We start from the raw sequence: 21,004 nt of genomic DNA on the forward strand, positions 1-21,004 counted from the left end.
AAGGACAGACATGTGGGCAAGAGAGCAGGGTGGAGTGTTAAAATGGCAAGCGACAGGGAGGTTTGGGTCATTCTTGTGGACAGACCGCAGGTGTTCTGCAAAGCGGTCGCCCAGTTTACGTTTGGTCTCTCCAATGTAGAGGAGACCACATTGGGAGCAACGAATGCAGTAGACTAAGTTGGGGGAAATGCAAGTGAAATGCTGCTTCACTTGAAAGGAGTGTTTGGGCCCTTGGACAGTGAGGAGAGAGGAAGTGAAGGGGCAGGTGTTGCATCTTTTGCGTAGGCATGGGGAGGTGCCATAGGTGGGGGTTGAGGAGTAGGGGGTGATGGAGGAGTGGACCAGGGTGTCCCGGAGTGAAAGATCCCTGCGGAATGCCGCCAAGGTAGCTGTGGGAGTCGGTAGGCGTGTAATGGATATTGGTGGACAGTTTATCACCAGAGATTGAGACATTAGAGGTCAAGGAAGGGAAGGGAAGTGTCAGAGATGGACCATGTGAAAATGATAGAGGGGTGGAAATTAGAAGCAAAATTAATACATTTTTCCAAGTCCCGACGAGAGCATGAAGCAGCACCGAAGTAATCATCGATGTACCAGAGAAAGAGTTGTGGAAGGGGGCCGGAGTAGTGCATCGATGATTACTTCGGTGCTGCCTCATGCTCTCGTCAGGACTTGGAAAAATTTATTAATTTTGCTTCCAATCTCCACCTCCATCATTTTCACGTGGTCCATCTCTGACACTTCCCTTCCCTTCCTTGACCTCTCTGTCTCAATCTCTGGTGATAGACTGTCCACCAATATCCATTACAAGCCTACGGACTCCCACAGCTACCTCGACTACAGCTCCTCACACCCCGCTTCCTGTAAGGACTCCATCCCATTCTCTCAGTTCCTTTGCCTCCGTCGCATCTGTTCTGATGATGCTACCTTCAAAAACAGTTCCTCTGACATGTCCCCCTTCTTCCTTAACCGAAGTTTTCCACCCACGGTTGTTGACAGGGCCCTCAACCGTGTCCGGCCCATCTCCCGCACATCCGCCCTCACGCTTTCTCCTCCATCCCAGAAACATGATAGGGTCCCCCTTGTCCTCACTTATCACCCCACCAGCCTCCGCATTCAAAGGATCATCCTCCACCATTTCCGCCAACTCCAGCACGATGCCACCACCAAACACATCTTCCCTTCATCCCCCCGGCGGCATTCCTTAGGGATCGTTCCCTCTGTGACACCCTGGTCCACTCCTCCATCACCTCCTACTCCTCAACCCCCACCTATGGCATCACCCCATGCCCACGCAAAAGATGCAACACTTGCCCCTTCACTTCCTCTCTCCTCACCGTCCAAGGGCCAAACACTCCTTTTAAGTGAAGCAGCATTTCCCCTAACTTAGTCTACTGCATTCGTTGCTCCCAATGCGGTCTCCTCTACATTGGAGAGACCAAATGTAAACTGGGCAACTGCTTTGCAGAACAGCTGCGGTCTGTCCACAAGAATGACCCAAACCTCCCTGTCGCTTGCCATTTTTACACTCCATCCTGCTCTCTTGCCCACATGTCTGTCCTTGGCTAGCTGCATTGTTCCAGTGAAGCCCAACGTAAACTGGAGGAACAGCACCTCATATTCCGACTAGGCACTTTACAGCCTTCCGGACTGAATACTGAATTCAACAACTTTAGATCTTGAACTCCCTCCTCCATCCCCACCCCCTTTCTGTTTCTTCCCCCTTCCTTTAGATTTTTTACAATAATTTAAATAGATTTTTCTTTTCCCACCTATTTCCATTATTTTTAATCTTTTATGCCCCCCCACCCCCACTAGAGCTATAACTTGAGTGCCCTACCATCCATTCTTAATTAGCACATTTGTTTAGGTAATATCACCATCTTCAACGCCCCTGTGTTCTTTTGTTCTTTTGTCTGTGACATCTTTTGATTATCTGCTCCTATCACTGCTTGCTTGTCCCTACAACTACTCCACCTCCCTCCACTTCTCTCCCCCCCACCCACCCCCCCTACCTTAAACCAGCTTATATTTCACCCCTTTCCTTGGATTCACCTAGTTCTGTTGAAGGGTCATGAGGACTCGAAACGTAAAATCTTTTCTTCTCTGCCGATGCTGCCAGACCTGCTGAGTTTTTCCAGGTAATTCTGTTTTTGTTTTGGATTTCCAGCATCTGCAGTTTTTTGTTTTTAATTAGGAAATACAAATCCCACCGCAGAAAATTTCTCTTTTCTGGGCACAATAGTTCGATACACATGGGCCAGGATTTTACAGCCCCGCTACTGTGTGTCTTCCCTGGGCAGATGTGGTGAGCTATTTAAATCTCCATTCAGTTCAGTGGAACCGTAATATACCGCCAGGCGGGAAGGGCCTAAAAATCCTGGCCATGGTTAAGCCCCCAACTGATCAGAAGAGACAAATTTCAGTTACTAGGCTGGAACTTCTCCCTCTGATTTTGATCAGGAGATCTTTTACAGATATTGAAAGGGGACACAAATAGATCTCAGCATTCATTAGTAGCCATAAAATAAAAACAAAAAAATTGCGGATGCTGGAAATCCAAAACAAAAACAGAATTACCTGGAAAAACTCAGCAGATCTGGCAGCATCGGCGGAGAAGAAAAGAGTTGACGTTTCGAGTCCTCATGACCCTTCGACAGAACTTGAGTTCGAGTCCAAGAAAGAGTTGAAATATAAGCTGGTTTAAGGTGTGTGGGTGGGGGGCGGTGGAGAGAGAGAGAAAGAGAGAAGTGGAGGGGGTTGGTGTGGTTGTAGGAACAAACAAGCAGTGATAGAAGCAGATCATCAAAAGATGTCAACAACAATAGAACAAAAGAACACATAGGTGTTAAAGTTGATGATATTATCTAAACGAATGTGCTAATTAAGAATGGATGGTAGGGCACTCAAGGTATACCTCTAGTGGGGGTGGGGAGAGCATAAAAGATTTTAAAATATTTAAAAATAATGGAAATAGGTGGGAAAAGAAAAATCTATATAATTTATTGGAAAAAAACAAAAGGAAGGGGGAAGCAGAAACGTGGTGTGGATGGAGGAGGGAGCTCAAGACCTAAAGTTGTTGAATTCAATATTCAGTCCGGAAGGCTGTAAAGTGCCTAGTCGGAAGATGAGGTGTTGTTCCTCCAGTTTGAGTTGGGCTTCACTGGAACAATGCAACAAGCCAAGGACAGACATGTGGGCAAGAGAGCAGGGTGGAGTGTTAAAATGGCAAGCGACAGGGAGGTTTGGGACATTCTTGCAGACAGACCGCAGGTGTTCTGCAAAACGGTCGCCCAGTTTACGTTCGGCAGACCAAACGTAAACTGGGCAACCGCTTTGCAGAACACCTGTGGTCTGTCTGCAAGAATGACCCAAACCTCCCTGTCGCTTGCCATTTTAACACTCCACCCTGCTCTCCTGCCCACATGTCTGTCCTTGGCTTGTTGCATTGTTCCAGTGAAGCCCAACTCAAACTGGAGGAACAACACCTCATCTTCCGACTAGGCACTTTACAGCCTTCCGGACTGAATATTGAATTCAACAACTTTAGGTCTTGAGCTCCCTCCCCCATCCCCACCCCGTTTCTGCTTCCCCCTTCCTTTTGTTTTTTTCCAATAAATTATATAGATTTTTCTTTTCCAACCTATTTCCATTATTTTTAAATATTTTAAAATCTTTTATGCTCTCCCCACCCCCACTAGAGCTATACCTTGAGTGCCCTACCATCCATTCTTAATTAGTACATTCGTTTAGATAATATCACCAACTTTAACACCTATGTGTTCTTTTGTTCTATTGTTGGTGACATCTTTTGATGATCTGCTTCTATCGCTGCTTGTTTGTCCCTACAACCACACCAACCCCCTCCACTTCTCTCTCTCTCTCCGCTGCCCCCCCCCCCCCCCCCCCCCCCCCCCCCCCCCCGCCCCACACACACACACACCTTAAACCAGCTTATATTTCAACTCTTTCTTGGACTCGAACTCAAGTTCTGTCAAAGGGTCATGAGGACTCGAAACGTCAACTCTTTTCTTCTCCGCCGATGCTGCCAGACCTGCTGAGTTTTTCCAGGTAATTCTGTTTTCATTAGTAGCCATGCTGATTGAATGTTAGAAATGACCACTGAAAAGGGCAATCAGACCTGTGCTGATGACGTTTTACAACTGCAGCTATCCACTCCTGTCACTTTAGGTCCTGTCCAAATCTGCTACACCAGCTTTGTAGAATGCTGAGAGATTGAAAGTGTGCCAAAGATTTTATGACATTTGAGAAGGACACAATTTCTTACATATACTGATGGATATCTGATCAATCTTGACATTGGCACTTGTTGCTTATTATTCCATAACTCCTGTGAACGTTGAGATAAGATGCATTGTTTGAAGGCTCTTTGGGGAGAGGAAGCATAGATTTTGCTCAGGAGATATAATTCAGAAAATACCTGTTCTTTTCCTTGCCACGCTAAGGTATTTTGTGCCCTGTTCCTTAGGTGTCACTGGAAAAGACCACCTTGTCATGCTGAACCTTAATAATATGCAATTGCCAAGTACATGCATGTATATTTTACTGTTAAAGTCATTTTCTCTCACCTCCGAAAAAGTTCAAGATGAACCACAGCAGGAGCAATTTTCTCCACCACGTCTGCGATGAAGTTAAACTTGAATCGCATGCTGTCCGGGTGCTGGTGACCTAAACTAAGCAATTTTTTTTCATTTAGTAAAAAAAAACTACAACATAGGCAGTCTGTCACTAACTTGATGGGGACAGAGTGGATTGTTTTTCATTGTTGTTCATTAATAAGAGATTATCAAAACCCTTATGAGTTCATTGGCCACAGCATAAGAATCCTGCAATTTAAATAAGTCTCTACCTGTCTTCTTCAAAGGCTGAAGTCTGCACTTTTTCTTCCTGAACTTGAAGAAAAATTTTTCTCCCTTTTCCTCAATTTCGCTATTTTTTTCCTTTTCTCATATGGTATCTAATTTGTAGCATGAGTATTGCAGAATTTTGTATCAGAGAATATGAGTCTAAACTCAAATTTCCTCACAAACCCTGAAGTCCCAATGAAGGAGAGGCATCAATGATGACCAAACATGGGGTGAGGAAATTAAGGGTTAAGTCAACTTGCAGCATCTTTTGCACACTTCCTAATAGTGGTAAAGCAGTGGCTTTGGAACACCTTTAACATTGGTTCAAGAAATGAAACTAAGTAGGCCCAGAAAAATAAATAGAAATGAGAGGAGGAAGAAAGCAACATGAACTCACTTTACAAAGAATTTATGGAAAAATAATTTTGTTAATGTTCAAGGTTGAACAACGGAAGGTTGTCAAGCAGCTCGGCAACTGGACTGCTTTTTTAAAAATGAAGAAACATTACTTCACTGTTGACATTTAAAAAGTGGGAACGATTGATGGATGAAATGTAATTTATGCCCTGCTCTAATCACCAAGGTATTAATTCCTTTCTTTTATCTTTAGGAAAGTAAAGGCAAAGTTACTATTTGTTTTTATGGCTGAGAGCCTCACTCAGTATTGGAGACTTGCCAAAAATAATCATAAGTCAAGATTGGGAAGTCGAGCCAAGATGTACAGTAAATTTTGGACTGACCCAGGAGCTTTGGGTTTGCAATCTCATGTTTGGGTTCATTTTTTAAAATAATGAAACTAAATTGCATCAGCAGTGTCAATTGTTGCTTCTGCAGTCCAGCTCAAATATTAACAGTGATTGTGCAGCATTGCTAACCAAGTGAGGCTATGCATGCTTTATAATAGAAGGCGGCAGAGATGGTGGCATCGTATCATTGAGGAAGTTGTGTGGAGTAAGCCATGACATAATGGCTCTGTATTTAGATGCTTCACCTGTCATGGTATATTTCTCAAAGTTACTATTGGAGTACTAGTTCTTGCTATGTTTGGTCGCGCTGTGCAAAATAGGTTCTCAAAGGGTTAATCAAATGACAACTAACAATGAATTGAACCCAAAGTAATTATTGTTCCAGTACATTTAATCTCAAGTCCCACTAATATATACTGCACAGTGAAGTCTTGGTATTCAACGTTGAATCCAAGAATAATATTCCATTTGATTTCAGACTGGGACGAAAAATAATCTGTTCAGCTAAAACCTAAATATAAAACTCTTAGATTCACTCCGCCCTGTTTGATCCTTATGCTATTGAAGTACAAATTGAAGTGCTGAAAATCAAAGCAGCAACAGAAATTTTACTTAAAAATCTGCTGAAATGATCAGATGCTGGCAATGAACTCAGAGGCAAGTGGCTAGCTTAGTCTTTTTCACCCTGCTGTCCTCACTGCTCTAGGGAGTCAGTCTGCTACACAAACTCCCAAGTGAAACTATAAAATCCTTTTGAGCTTTTGCAGAAGCTTTTAAATCAATTTCCCATCTGTGCTTAAAGGTTCTGTCACCTTCCTGTGATATTAGAACATTAAGGTAGTCGGCACGAGATTCCTTTAACTTCACCAAGTAAAATGTCAAAAATCTTAACTAACTTTGCCAAAACAGAAGATGTGATTTCAAAGCCTGAGATGAATAACATCATCCTTCCCTGGACAAGTTTATACACTCAGAAAAAATGCTGTGGCAGCAGGCAGAAAAATTAAAAGATGGAATTTTTGCCAGCAGCCAAGATTTTATCTTCATAAATACAGTGTGCGCGCACACAAAAAAATACAGCCTGAGGGGCTCAAGTTTCCAGGACTCAACTGCGGGACAAACTGATAAAATGTAGTTTCCAAAACAAACAACACTGCTCGATGTCAGAGTTTCAGCTTCCTCAATCACAGCAGCTGTTGCACAGAGTATGTCAGTTGGAACTAGATTGTTGACCAAAAGGTTCTCACTGCTCAAAGACTCAGACATAGCTGTGGCATAGTGATGCCATTCTTACAGAAAGACCATGCTATTTCCTTGGGAAAATGCAACTTCTGTTACGCCAGAAAATTGTGTAGTTCCACTACAAATTCTACTTGATGGCTCCTAATGAAATCTCATTGATGCCCTCATTCTCTGTTGCCCACAGAGCAGCCATTGTGCTTGCCCACTTAACAGAAGTTGGATTTGAATGCCAAGGCTGGGAGCTAGAGCAGTGTAAGGTCTTAACCACTACAGTTTCTAACTTCATTGGGACAGGGTCTATGCTGAGTTTTAAGTGGCAAGTGACCAAATTTGATCATTTCAACATGCACTGGTGGACAAATAATATCATGGAAATGTCTGCTCCAACTGATTCAGAATCCGCTTACTTGACTGACTGAGTTGACAGACATTTTCCCAACCTTTCTTTATAGGATAGGAAAAATTGCTCAGCAATTCTCAGCCAGCTGTCATGGCCAGGGTAAAATCTGTTTCTATTGCTGTTATCCTCAAAGAACAGAAAGACATGGACCAACCTCAGGAGGTCATTTATGGCCAATTAAGTATTTCTGAATTATAATCTCTGTTGTAATGTAGGAAACAGGCAGCTGAATTGAACATAGCTCTGTCAGGCACAATTCAGTGACAGCACTGTTGAGTCAGAAGTTTGTGGGTTCTATGCCCAGTCCAGAAGCGTCTTTGGAACAAATAAAATATCAAGATTAACACTCCGTGCAGTAAAGAGGCAGGAGGTGCTGAGAGATGGTAAACAGCGATCCTGTATGTCCTCTCACATGTATGTAAATAATCCCATGCTAGGGATCTTCTGTCATTGTCCTGGCCAATATTTATCCCTCAAGCACCATCACTAAACAAATTAACTGGCCAATATCACACTTCTGTTTGTGGGTGTTTGCTGTATGCAAATTCCCCATTTCCTACATTACAACAGTGAGTACACTTTAAAACTATTTCCAAAGGCTGTAAAACACTTTGGACATCCTGAGGTTATGAAAGACGCTCTATAAATGTACGCCTTTCATTGTTTCACAGCCAGATTCCAGAAACAGTAATGTGATAAAGATCTGTTTTAGTGGTGTTGACTGAGGAATAACTATTGGCTAGAACACCAGGGGGATCTCCCCAGCTCTTTTCTTCAAAATAGTGCCATGGGTCTCCCTGAGAGATGGTTTAAAAGTCTCTTCAAAAAGTTAGCACCTCCACCAGTGCAGCACCTCCTCAGTACTGCACTGAAATGTCAGCCTGTATTATGAGTTCAAGCCTTTGGGGTGCGATTGGAATGATAAACCTCCTGACTCAGAAGCACAGGTGTTCTCCATTGAGCCATAGCCTCACCAACAGGTGTACTGGTGCCAAAAGGAAACAGTTACATGAATTACTTTATTTCTTGTGTCTTTGTAGACAAATTTACATCAGCACAAGTCCTCAGAACTAGTTGCACTACTGGCCCATGAGGAAGGTGCAATATTAAACATTGGTTCCTGTACACTTGACTGCTATTTGTAACCAACCTAAAAAGGTCATTATTGGCTGCAGCACATGGCCTTGTTGACTCAGCGGTCTAACTATGACTCTGCTCATCCGCCGTAGAAACACCAGCTTTTAAAAACTGCTGACAAAAGGTTCAAAAATATATCTGGGAACCACATTACACCATCAGCACAAAAAGGCTGCAAGATCACTTTCATAGCTGATATAAGCCAGAGGTGCTGGCTTTGGCAGCTCAGTTATTTGAGATGATGACATTGCTGAGAAGAATCCTAGAATCAAAGAGGGAGGCCATTCAGGCAAGCAAGACCATGCCAGCTCTATGCTATAGCAAATTTAGCAAGGCTCACTCCCCCACCCATACCCATAGTTCTGCCTTGTGACGCTTAACCAATTTCCTTCAAAAACCCCAAATGAATCTATCCCCACCACCTTTTCAAGCAATGCATTCAAAATCATAACTACTTGCGATGTAAGGAAGTTTTTCCTCATGTCACCTTTTACCAGTTTAAATGTGTCCCCTGGTTCTCAACCCTCCTGCCAATGGGAACAGTTTCTCTCCATCTACTTTGTCTCATGATTTTGAACACCTCTTTTATTTCTCCTCTCAAACTGCTTAGTAAATATAGATTCAAACTTACTTTGAAGCAGTCATGTTCCATTGTAATGTGTTGATATAACTCTACATTAGTATTCACTCTCTATTTTTGAGCCTTCTTTAAGTTATCTTACATCTTCCGGATCCCCAGCCCAAAGCATTTATTAAATGTGCCACATTGAAACAACAATACTTTTGTTATTCCATTCATGTTTATATAAAAGCTCACATTATTGCATAGGTTCTGGTTTTTAAGAAGTATATGACAGTTTTTTCTTTATTCATTCATTTTTCTTTATTCATTCATGGGATGTGGGTGTCACTGGCCAGGCCAACATTTATTGCCCATCATATACTGCAGATGAATGGATCACTAGCTTTCTGAAAATTATCAGGAAGTGAGACACAAATGTCAATGTGAACTATTGACGTGGTTGGCTTTGCTGAAGGCCAATCATGTCATTTGTTCCATGCTGCGTTCTACCGCTGTGCACAAGTTTGCCTTTAAATGAACTATCAGTGGAGATCTGGCCTGTGGGAATTCCTTCCTGCACAACAGTTTATTTCCCATTGTGGCATCCATAATGCAATTTGCACATTCCTTTCAATTATGACTTCCCTTAAAAACTGTTGATGCCCATAGCCACTCCTTTACTGTTGTGTTCATGCCTTATTCTTGTGCTCTTCCATAAGAACCACAACACCTTCCAGAGTAAATTCATTTTTGGAATATTATTGCCATATCTTTTTGCTTTGCTAAATATTTGGAGGCTATTGGAGGCAAATTGGATGCCTATCCATCAAAACTTACTTCCATTGCTACCTAACAGAAATTACTAGCATGTGTATAGCTCTGTCAGTAAATCTGATTTTCCAGTTCGTGTCCCACCATCCCCCTCAAAAACTATGTACCCTACAGCAAAACCTTTGGCATTAATGAGATGAGAAATAGGCCTTTTTATTTTTGAACAGAGGCACTTGCACTCAACTGAAAATGTAAATATTATCTTCCTTCTGAATTTGAGTGGAGCCACCAACTGGGGAAGTGATGATTTGAAGACTGAACTAGCAGGTTTACACTAATAAATATAAATTATATTGGAATGAAAAAACTCATTCTCCAACACTTTAATAAGAGCCCCCATATATGTAAATGTATAAATAAGTACGTATCTCTCTCTCTCAGGGGCAGTATGCAGTGATGGGTCGAAGGATCAGCATGCAAGCTTGAGTTGAGAGTGCAGAGCACAGGTTTGGGTTAATGAGGCAGTGGACAAAGCTCAGCTGAAGGGGCAGTGTGCAAGGCTGGGTTGTGGTGGGACAATGCTTGACTGAAAGGGAATTGACGAGTAGCCTCCAACTGAATGATTTCTTGTGCAGTTCTTCCCCCATGAACCCGCTGCCCATTCACTGGCGGGCAGTGGTATACCGTATTCCTACATACCTGCATTACATGCTCCCTTCTGGATCAGGATTACAGGAAGCGCGTTTGAGGACTGATGCTTGCGGCTCAAAGCCTTTAGATTGCAGATGTTCTTGTATGTTTGCCCATCACTCCCACACACTTGATCGCTGTGCATGCAGCTGCAGATGCCCTTCTTGCGTTTGCCAGCGGAGTAGCTGCACTGGAAGCCTTCTGCACAGACACCATGCATGTCATCCCGACCCCCGCAGCTTTCACCCTCAGCCGCGGCGCATAAAGTGCAGCAACCACACGAGTCCTTTACCTGGCCCTCGGAGCAATTCACCGGAGTCGGGGGGCATCTGGAAGTGTCGCAGACCTCGGGACAAACATGCCTCATCACTCTGCCGCTCACTGCAATGAAGCAGAAGCTTAATAGCAGCCCAGCGCTCAACATGGTCCAAGAAGAAGGGGAAAACTGGGTTCAGCTGCAAGAAAAATAAAAACCCACAGGAATTGGGAAGAATGCAACAGTGCTGGTCCTTCTTTCTCACAGAAGATCACAGGGGCTTGCAGGAGAAATGAAACGCAGTTTCCCCCCCCCCCCCTTTGCAGAAGTGTAATGACTTGCTGCGCTGAAAGCTTTGATTCTCCGGATGGAACAGCTCAGTAACTCAGTCCTGGCACTGCTCAGGTTTCTCCCAGCTTATGGGTGTAGTTTGTAGTCTGTTGCTGTGGGAAAGTAGGGCAAGAACCAGAGCCAATGGAATCTGTGCCAAAATCCCCTCCACAACTCCCATTGGATGTTTCCCATTAAGTGCATTCTTTGCAAAAAGGTTTAACCCTTGCAAGCAGCCCATTTAAGATCAGTTCTGATCAGGAATCGTTTTTAAATTAGAGTTTTGGACCATCTGTAGTATAATGATTGTTAACATATCTTTATGAGTCTGTGTACTCTGTACAATTATTTTACAGCTCGCATCAAAGCAAAGAGCCTTGCATATTTCCCATGTATGGCTTATCTCCTCCAACAGATGGGAGGAGGGCAACACATCTTGGATGAACTTTTCCATAAGAAAATAGAAGCCGTGTTCTCAGTCTTCCTGCTTCAAAAGATTCAGTAAAGTACCGTGTAGTGTCACCTCCGTTCAGTTGGCAGCCCTTTCAGCTCTAAACCAAAAAGTTTAAGCCCCGAGATTGAAACCCTTAGTTTAGGCTGACACCTAAGAGAGTGCTGCTTTGCCAGAGATGCCACCTTTCAGCTGAAACGTTAAACAGAATGGATGCAAACAGGATGGATGACAGTATTTTGAAGCTGGAAGTTTTTCTGGTGCACTGACCAATTTTTTTTGCCTCAGACAATGCCACTAAAACCAGAATATCTGCCCATTTATCTCATGTGCTGCTTGTGGGATCTTGCTGTATACATTTTTCTACTAAGCAACAGCAATTACAGATCAAAATTAATTTGTAGCTTGTGAAGCACTTTGGAACATTTTGAGGGCAAGAAAGGCGCTACATAAATGCAGATTTTTTTTCCTATTGCTGTGCCAAAGTATTGATGATATTCGCTACAGACATGATACGAGAGAAAGAAGCGAGCACTCCTATTTATGTAATGTCATCCATTTCTTCTACCCCAGACAGCTGTGGATGCTCAGTCATTGAGTATATTAAAGTCGGAGATTGATAGATTTTTGGACACTAAGGGAATCGTAGGATATGGGGAAAGGATGGGAACGTGGAGTTGAAGTGGAATCCCATTGAATGCAAAGCATGCTCAAGGAGCTGAATGCCTTTATATCCTTAGGCACTCGGCTTCTCTTAAAGCACTTCACAGCCATTCGAGTACTGTACTTTGGAAATTTGTTTGTCATAGTGTTTATTTAGTCTGTTGGCCAGCATTGCTACTTTAGATCTAGCATTGTGCAATGAGGCGGGGTTAATTGGTAATCTCATACTAAAAGATCCATTGAAGAAAAGTGATCATAATACAATTGGACTCTGTAAGAAATTTGAAAGTGACACACTCAATTCACAAACAAGGATATTAAACTGAATCAAAGCCAATTACGTAGGTATCGGGGGGGTTAAGGTTGATTGGGGAAATAGGCTATATGTCGGGTGGTAAATAAAACATTGGCAAACTTTTTTAAGAATGAATCAAAATGTTAAAAAATAAATGCATTCCATTGAAAATCAAAAGCAAGAAAAATCCATTCATGGTTTACTAGGGAAGTTAAGGACCGTATTAGATTAAGAGTAAAGGCTCGACATTTCTTTAAATGTTTATTCATTTATGGGATGTGGGCGTCACTGACAAGGCCAGTATTTATTGTCTATCCCTGATTAACCTTGAGAAGGTGGCGGTGAGCTGCTTCCTTGAACTGCTGCAGTCCATGTGGTGTAGGTACACCCACAGTACTGTTTGGAAGGGAGTTCCAGGATTTTGACCCAGCGACAGTGAAGGAATGGCGAAATAGTTCCAAGTCAGGATGGTGTATTGCAAGGAATAGTAGTAAGCTTGAGAATTGGGAGTATTTATGAACCAACAAAGGACAGCCAAAAAGTTATTAAAAAGGGAAAAGATGGAATATGAAAGTAAACTAGCCAGGAATATAAAAACAGATTGTAAAAGCTTTTACAAGTGTATAAAAAGAGAGCTAAAATAAACATTAGTCATTTAGAGGCAGGAGAAATTAGCATGGGGAATGAGGAAATGGCAGCGATGTTGAACAAATATTATAGTTTTCATCACAGTAGAAGACACAAGTTACATACCAGAAATAGAGGGTAGCCAAGGGGCTAATAAGAGTGAGGAACAGAGGAAAACTGTTGGTGAAACTTAAGGGACTAAAATCAAATAAATCCTCAGGAGGTGACGGCCTACATCCCAGGGTTCTAAAAGAGGTACCTGCAGAGAACGGAGATGCACTGGTTGTTATGTTCCAATATTCCCTAGATTCTAGAATTATCCTAGCTGGTTGGAAGTTAACAATGTAATTCCTCTAGGCTAGAAAGAAGAGAGAGAAGGATTACAGGAAATCGTAGGCCTGACATCAGTTGGCGAAAAAATCCTGGAATCTATTGTTAAGCCTTAACAAAGCACTGAGGAACTTAAAGAGTGGAATATTCTGTGCCTGCTGGCGCCGGGCATTCTCGGTGGCATGAGCAGACAATGTGGCGAGAGGGCCAAAAAAAATCACAGAATCACAGCATTTTAACAGCACAGAAGGAGGCCATTTGGCCCATCATGTCTGCACTGTCACTCCAAATGAGCATTATGACCTAGTGCCAAAGCCCTGCCTTTTCCCCATACCCCTGCGCATTGTTTCTATTCAAAGAATCATCTAATGTCATCTTGAATGTCTCGATTGAACCTGCCTCCACCACACTTCCAGGCAGTGCATTCCAGACCCAAGCTATTCATTGTGTGAAAAAGTTTTCTTTTTCACATGATCACAACATCGTGAAACCAGTTTGCGATCACCTGCTCAGCCCGTCAATGGCGGGCCGTGTTTCCCACCATTGGACATCAAGAACCTCACTGTAATATATCTGCATATCATTGTAAGGATAGCCTGCAGGTCTCATTCCCCCACACTGGCTCATCCACCCACATCAGCGTGGTTACACGCCAACGTGTTTCACAACTGCACATAAGTCACATGCACCTCTGGCAAGCTGCACTTTGTTTGGGACTTGGAGGTTTGCCTACCTTCCTTTGGGCAGGACTCGCAGTCATCAGTGCCAGGCTTCGCAGACAGCACCACATCACTTTTAGGGAGGTTCACGGGCAGGTCTCCACCTACCAGACCAGCTAAAAGGCAGGTGGCTTTGTACAGCTGCAGGGCGAGGGCTTGCTTGGGGAAGCAGGAGAAGTGGCTTCAGGCAAAGGGAAGAGGCTGCAAGATGAGGGCTGTACTAGGGATGGGGGATATCCCAGGGTTTGTGTGGGGGGCACATGCTGATCTGTGCAATTGGCCTCAAGATGGTGAGGGCTGAGGAGCCAGTCTCTAGAGCAGCTGAGGCCAGATGGAGATGTGAGGATGTGTCTGAAAGAGTGAGTGGTGATGTCTTTTGAGCTGGCAGCGAGTGAGATAACAGTGTATGTATGATGGGCTTGAGGATATGAGTTTAGAATGACGAGGTGGTTGCCTTACCCTGGCAGCACAGTTGAGATCATTCATCCTCTTGCTGCATCAGATGGCCAACTTCTTCTGTGCAACATTGGCACTGGTCATCACTGCCACCACCTACCAAGCCAGAGGGGTAATGTTGCTGCCCCTCCTGCAGCCAGAGTGAAGGTAGAGGACTTCAGGGCAGGCCTCCACAGCGTCTAAAAGGCGCTCAAGGGATGCATCATGAAACCTGGAGGCTGCAGTCTTCTTGCCTTTTGGGGCCATGTCTTATTTGCAGCAGTCCTGGGCTGGAAGCACTGAGAGGTGTGCATGCGGCTGGACTTTAAATGTTGAGCCCGATGTGGTCAAGCGGCAAGGTGATGGCGTGGCGGGCGAATCAGAGCCCGCCCGCCATGGAAAAGGTGTGCATCCTGGGAACGCATTGTTAATGTGGCGGGTTTGGGATGATAGTGTGAGAAGCCACCATAGTGGCTGGTGGGTAAAACATTGTTAATGCACTTAATGCATATTGGGACGATTCCACCCAAAGTATGATCAGTCAAAGTCAACGTGGTTTTACAGGAGGGAAGCCGTGCTTGACAAACTTATTAGAAATTTTTAAAGATTTAGCTAGCAGGGTAGATAAAGGCAAACCAGTAGATGTTTACTTGGATTTCCAAAAGACATTTGATAAGATGCCACACAAAAGGTGAGGGCTTATGGAGTTGGGGGTAATATATTAGCATGGATAGAGGATTAGTTAGTAGACAGGTGGCAGAGTCAGGATAAATGGGACATTTTTAAGTTGGCAGCCTGTCACTGGTGAAGTGTCACAAGGATCATTGCTGGGACCTCCTCTTTACGAGATATATTAATTACTTAGACAAAGAAGCCAAGAATCATGTATCGATGTTTGCTGATGATACAAAGCTAGTTGGGAATGACAGCTGTGAGGAGGATACAAGAGGATACAAAGAAATACAGACAGGCTATGTGAGTGGATAACAAAGGCAGCAGATGGAGTATAGTGTGGGGAAATGTGAGATTATTCACTTTGGTTGTAAGAATGAAAAGGAATATTTTTTCAAAGGTGTGAGACTCGTAAATATTGATGTTCAGAGAGACTTAGGTGTACTTGTGCAAGAAAAACAGAGGGGAGAATTTTTCCTATGGCGGGTGGGCTGGGCAGGAGCAGGCGGGGGTGAATGCAGAGCAGACCACCATCCACGACCTGCTGCACGCCGCCATTTTACACGGGCAGGCCAATTAAGGCCCATCCAGTGCAATGCAGTGCTCAGCACTACCTGTGCAGGCGGGGGGGGGAGGAGAGAGAGTCGGGGCCTGAGCTCTTTCGCGCATGCACAGGAAAGAGTGCAGCAATCTCCCTGGGGCATGGAGCTACCTCAGCGAGATTGAATGGATTAGAAAACCTTTTGATAAATAAAGTAAAATTTTATTTAAACATGTCCCCTCATGTGACAGTGTCACACGAGCAAGGATATGTTTGTGAAGTTTGGAAAATTAAAGAAGTCTTGCTACAATTATACAGGGCTTTGATGAGACCACAACTGGAATACTGTATGCAGCTTTGGTCTCCATATCTAAGGAAAGACATACCTATCTTGGAGGTGGTACACAGCAGAGGTTCACTAGATTGGTTCCTGGGCTGAGAGGATTGTTCTATGATGAAAGGATGAGTAAATTGGGCTTGTACTCCCTGGAGTTTAGAAGGATGAGAGGTGATTATAAAGAAACATGCAAGATTCTGAATAAAGATGTTGTTTCCCCTGTCTGCTGAATCTAGAACGCGGAGCTACAGTGATAAAAGCAAAATATTGCGGATGCTGGAAATCTGAAACACAGACAGAAAATGCTGGAAAAACTCAGCAGGCCTAACAGCATTTGTGGAGAGAGAAACAGAGTTAACGTTTTGAGTCCGCTCTGAAGAAGAGTCGCACGGACTCGAAACGTTAACTCTGTTGCTCTCTGAGTTTCCCTATGGAGTTTTTCCAGCATTTCCTGTTTTTGTGACATGGAGCCACAGGAAAAGGAGCCAATCATTTAGGACTGAGACAAGAAGAAATTTCTTCCCTCAAAGGGTTGTGAATCATTGGAATTCTCTTCCCAGAGGTTTGTGAAACCTCCATCGTTGAATATATTTAAGTTGGAATAGACAGACTTTTGGCCTTTATAGAATCAAGGGACATGGGAAGGATTCAGGAAAGAGCAATTGAGGCAATAGATCAGCTATGATCGTATTGAGTGGTAAAGCAGGCTCGAGAAGTCTTATGGTCTACACCTGCTCCTATTTCTTCCGTTCTTACTGAGTCCTCGATCAGTTTTGCAACTTTGTTGGAGTTGGCAAAGGCCTAATAAATTACTATTTATATTATATTCCAGGCTGGAACTCGTAGTATGGTTGTTAGATGGGCCTTGACATCCATTGCCAGGTAGCCAAGACTACTGTTCACATGTGGTTGCTTCAAACAGTCGTTCTTTGTTTACTGTGGTGGGATTTCTGTGAAATGGATGAGCTGTCTCCTACTTGAAAATGTTTGTTGTCACAGCTGTTACGATATTTAACATATAAAGTAGATAATTTTTTTAAACAAGTTATCCTAATTGTAGTTCATATCGCAGTAAATCTGAATGAACAATGGCACTTCAGGTGCAAACATTGTTATACTCTTGCTGCCATATAATTTATTTTCTTGGCTTTTATTCCCCATTCTCCTCTACTCCACTCTTAAGCTGTTGACTGCTCCCAGAGTTATGGTTTCAAGACATTCCTAACCTCTTAGGTTCAATGGCCTTCTCTGCACCAAAAACTCCATTAAGTTTTATGACTAAGATATTATGGAGGAGTGCACTCATAGGGCAGAATTTTACAGCCCTGTTTCAGTGGGGACAGGGCCGTAAAATGCGGCGAGACATTCTAAACCTCATTGGCTTCGACGGGAACATAAAACCCCCCTCCCGTAAAATTTCGCCCATAGAATGGCAAGCAACAAGGCCAACTGCGGATGTTACTTTAGTCCATAATTCTGCTAAATTTTGTGCAAGTTTGGTGCTTGCAAAAATGTAATATGCCCTTACTGGGAATTATTCTCCATACAATTTCCCCAACTCACAGAAATATTGGGATCAAGACTGGGTTCTTGGAACATTCACCATTCTCCTGAATGGATGCAGCAGCAGCAAAGCTGAAGAAGCTTGCCATCATCCAGTACTTGATCAGCATATTTTCCATCAGGTTCAATATCCATCTCCCTCTACCACTTGTGTACTGTGGCTATAAGTGTTTATTTATTACAGGATGTAATACAGTAACTCACTAGGTTTAGCTGTGACATCTAAAGCTAAAGACAAGAGTAGCCAGGTCTTGAACAGCACAACCTCTAGGTTCTCCTCAAATTGGAAATATATTGGCATTTCTCTATGGTCACAAAGTTAAAATGCTAGAATTACCAACCTCACCGTCATCATCACAGAACTGTAGGGAAGACCTGCTACCATCTTCTCAAGGGTAGACATGGATGGAGTTTTGCCAGTGATATTTTCACCCTGTGAACAAATAATAATTAGCATTGCTCATTTGGGTGTCAGATGGCTGCTTTAATTTTACAATGATCAGTGATGAACAGCAACTGAAACCCAGTATCTGGCTCTGACTTAGGACGTTGGTCAAGTTCCAGAAATTGTGGGTCACCCAGGGTCACTTTTCCTCTGTTGGGTGGATTTTTCCACATTCTAGCTGGGCCATTAACTGGACACTGCCAGGGATACAAGAAATTTCGACTTGAACTAAGGGAAAACCTGACACCATCTGTTATATTTTGTTTCAATCAGACTTCCTGCTGCCATCGGTGAGGTCTCATTGACGCCAGCATGGAAATATCTGCTGACCAGATTACTGTAACCTGCTGACAATGCAAAGGAGATATATTGGCAAGCTCCATGTGACGGAAAAACAATACATTAGGAAAAAGCATGACAGACCGAAAGATTCAAATATTAGTGCAACAAACTTAATACGAATCATATGTATTCAGTTTAGGCACTGTTATTTGAATCATGCTAATGATCGTGGCATCCTTATTATTCAGTTTCAACAGTATTAGTTTCCGGTGTCTGTGGGCAGCATGAGTAATTGTTTACATAAGGAAATCTAAATGAGGTGCCTGAGAGGAAATTCCAAAGTTATTTGAGATGGCAGTTCCCTCTATTGGTAAGTTATCATGAACACAGTTCAAAGTCATAAATAATTAAGTCCACATCGCATAAACATTGTATTCCACTGAGAAACTGTTGACTATGCAGAGTCCTAACCATGTTTTTTTTTAAAAAAAAACAAAATGAAAATTAAAAACATCTTTTCCTTTCTCCCATGTTGGCCTTGGTCCCAAACCTTCATTTGGGAAGCCTGTGGGTGTTATTACCTGACAAACACGTACCTGCTCGCTTTTTCTTTTCAAAAGCAGGCAAACCTGTCCCCAGCTCAAAGAAGCCCAAATTGGAAAGATTGTTCAGATTTTTGGTGTAAAGTTGAAAACTTAACACTGAGTCCTCAAATTTATTCGGCTTACTTTGAGCAAAGCGAGGTGTCAGCCTTGGGTCTGTTGAAGCAATCTGGTCTCTGGGTAGGATTTTCCCCTTGTTGGACGGGCAGACCCGGGAGCAGACGGGAAGCGGACCACTGCCCATGATTGGGCCCCGATTGCAATTTCATGCTGGCTGGCCAATTAACAGCCAGCATGAAACGCGCACTGAGAACCTCAGCGCTGCCGAGCTCTGAAGGCACAGAGCTGCCTCAGGGAGCTCAAGAATTTTACAATCAAAAAATAAAGATTTTAAAAATAAGGGAAACATGTGACTCAGTCACATGAACAGGGACGTATTAAAAATGATGTTTACAAATTTTTACTTTTTTAAAATTACTGTTGGAAACCTCATCCCGCCCGTGGATGAGGTTTCCTAAAAATCCAAAGGCCGCTTGGCCGATTCGCCTGCCCGTCAACCGTAAGGTTGAATGGGCAGTGAAAAATACTACCTAATTAATTGATTACTAGACTTAATAGCCCTCTTAATTGTCGGCGGGCGTGCTGTTGACTCACAGGTGCATTTGCTGACCGAAATATTGCACAAGCACGCAATGATGTCAGGGCGCTCGCCTGACATCATCACGCACTATTTTACACCCGATTGTGGCAGGTACGTGCCCGCCTATGGGACGTAAAATCCTGCCCTCTGTGTCAGAAGGTTGTGGGTTCAAGCACCAGTCCAAACTTGAATATGCAATCTACTATGATACTTTAGTGCAGAACTGGAGGTACACTGCGTTATCAGAGCTGCCATTGTACAGATGAAATGTTAACCTGAGGCCTCATCTGTCTTCTCAAGTGGCTGTAATATATTCCATGGTACTCTTCAAAGAATTCTCCTGTTGTCCTGATCAGCAGTTATCCCTTAACCAATAGTACCAAAAAGCGGATTGAATGGTCATTTATCTTATTGCTTTTTTTGTGAGGTGCTTTTTCCATGATGTGTTGGAACTGATTACCAAGGTTACACCAGTGATTGTTGTTGAAAGGCACTTCATTCACTGGGAAACCCTTTGGGATACCAGGGGCGATGAAAGGGACGATATCAATTCAAGTCATTTCTTTTATCTAATGAAAATATTTAATCTCCTTTCAATTTTTTGAATGTTCACTTGGTATTGAAGCGGTATGAGTTCCCATAGTTTACAAACTATTTCATCAGACCTTAAAAATACATCGTATGGATGTACAGATAGTGCAGTGAATCATTCCCACAGCTGTTTGTCTATTCCAACACAGTGAAATGTATGAGAATGGATGGTTGCTTTCCCTGTGGGAACTTTTATATCAAAGCTTCTCTCAGGAGTTTAATTGAAAGAAAGACCTGTATTTATAAATCACTTTTCATGACCTCCAGATGTCTTGAGCGCTTTACAACCAATTAGGTACTTTTGAAGTGTAATCATTGTTCTAAAGTAAGAATTGCCGCAGCCAATTTGCTTAAACTCCCACAAACAGCATTTTGATAGTAATTAGATAATATGTTTTTTGGTGATTTTGATTGAAGGATAACTGGCTTTCTTTGAAGTAGTCATGGGATCTTTTACAGTCATCCACCCGAGCAGGCAGATTGGGCCTCAATTTAAAGTTTCATCTAAAAGATGGCACTTCCAACAATGCTCCAACATTGTTGCACTAAAATGGAACTTGAACCTTGAATTTTGTGATTCGGAGCAAGAGTGCTGCTGAGTGCGCCACAATTGACATTGCAAGAAACTGAAAGAAAGACGTGTGTTTATATAAAGCCTTTCACCACCTCAGGATGCCTCAATCCACTTTACAGCCAATTAACTACTGAAGTGCAGTTACTGACAGCCAACTTGCACAAAGGAATCTGCCATAAACAATAATATGCTAGAGATCCAGATAATCAATTTAAAATAAAAGCAAAATATTGCG

General features: G+C 42.9%; 1 protein-coding gene across 1 annotated transcript in view; it reads right to left on the reverse strand.

Moving 5' to 3' along the window:
* The window catches only part of LOC121290232 (serine protease HTRA1-like), a 41,250-nt gene extending 30,167 nt beyond the window's left edge, over window positions 1–11,083 (reverse strand). Inside the window, exons 1-2 of the mRNA XM_041210544.1 lie at window positions 10,426–11,083; window positions 4,590–4,689 (exon numbers count right to left, since the gene is read on the reverse strand). Of these exons, the coding sequence (XP_041066478.1) occupies window positions 4,590–4,689; window positions 10,426–10,840 (515 nt within the window). The 5' untranslated portion in view covers window positions 10,841–11,083. The remainder of the gene's footprint in view (window positions 1–4,589; window positions 4,690–10,425) is intronic.
* Window positions 11,084–21,004: the final 9,921 nt, after the last annotated feature.

This window comes from Carcharodon carcharias, chromosome 17 (assembly GCF_017639515.1).
Source record: "Carcharodon carcharias isolate sCarCar2 chromosome 17, sCarCar2.pri, whole genome shotgun sequence".
Lineage (NCBI taxonomy): Eukaryota > Metazoa > Chordata > Chondrichthyes > Lamniformes > Lamnidae > Carcharodon > Carcharodon carcharias.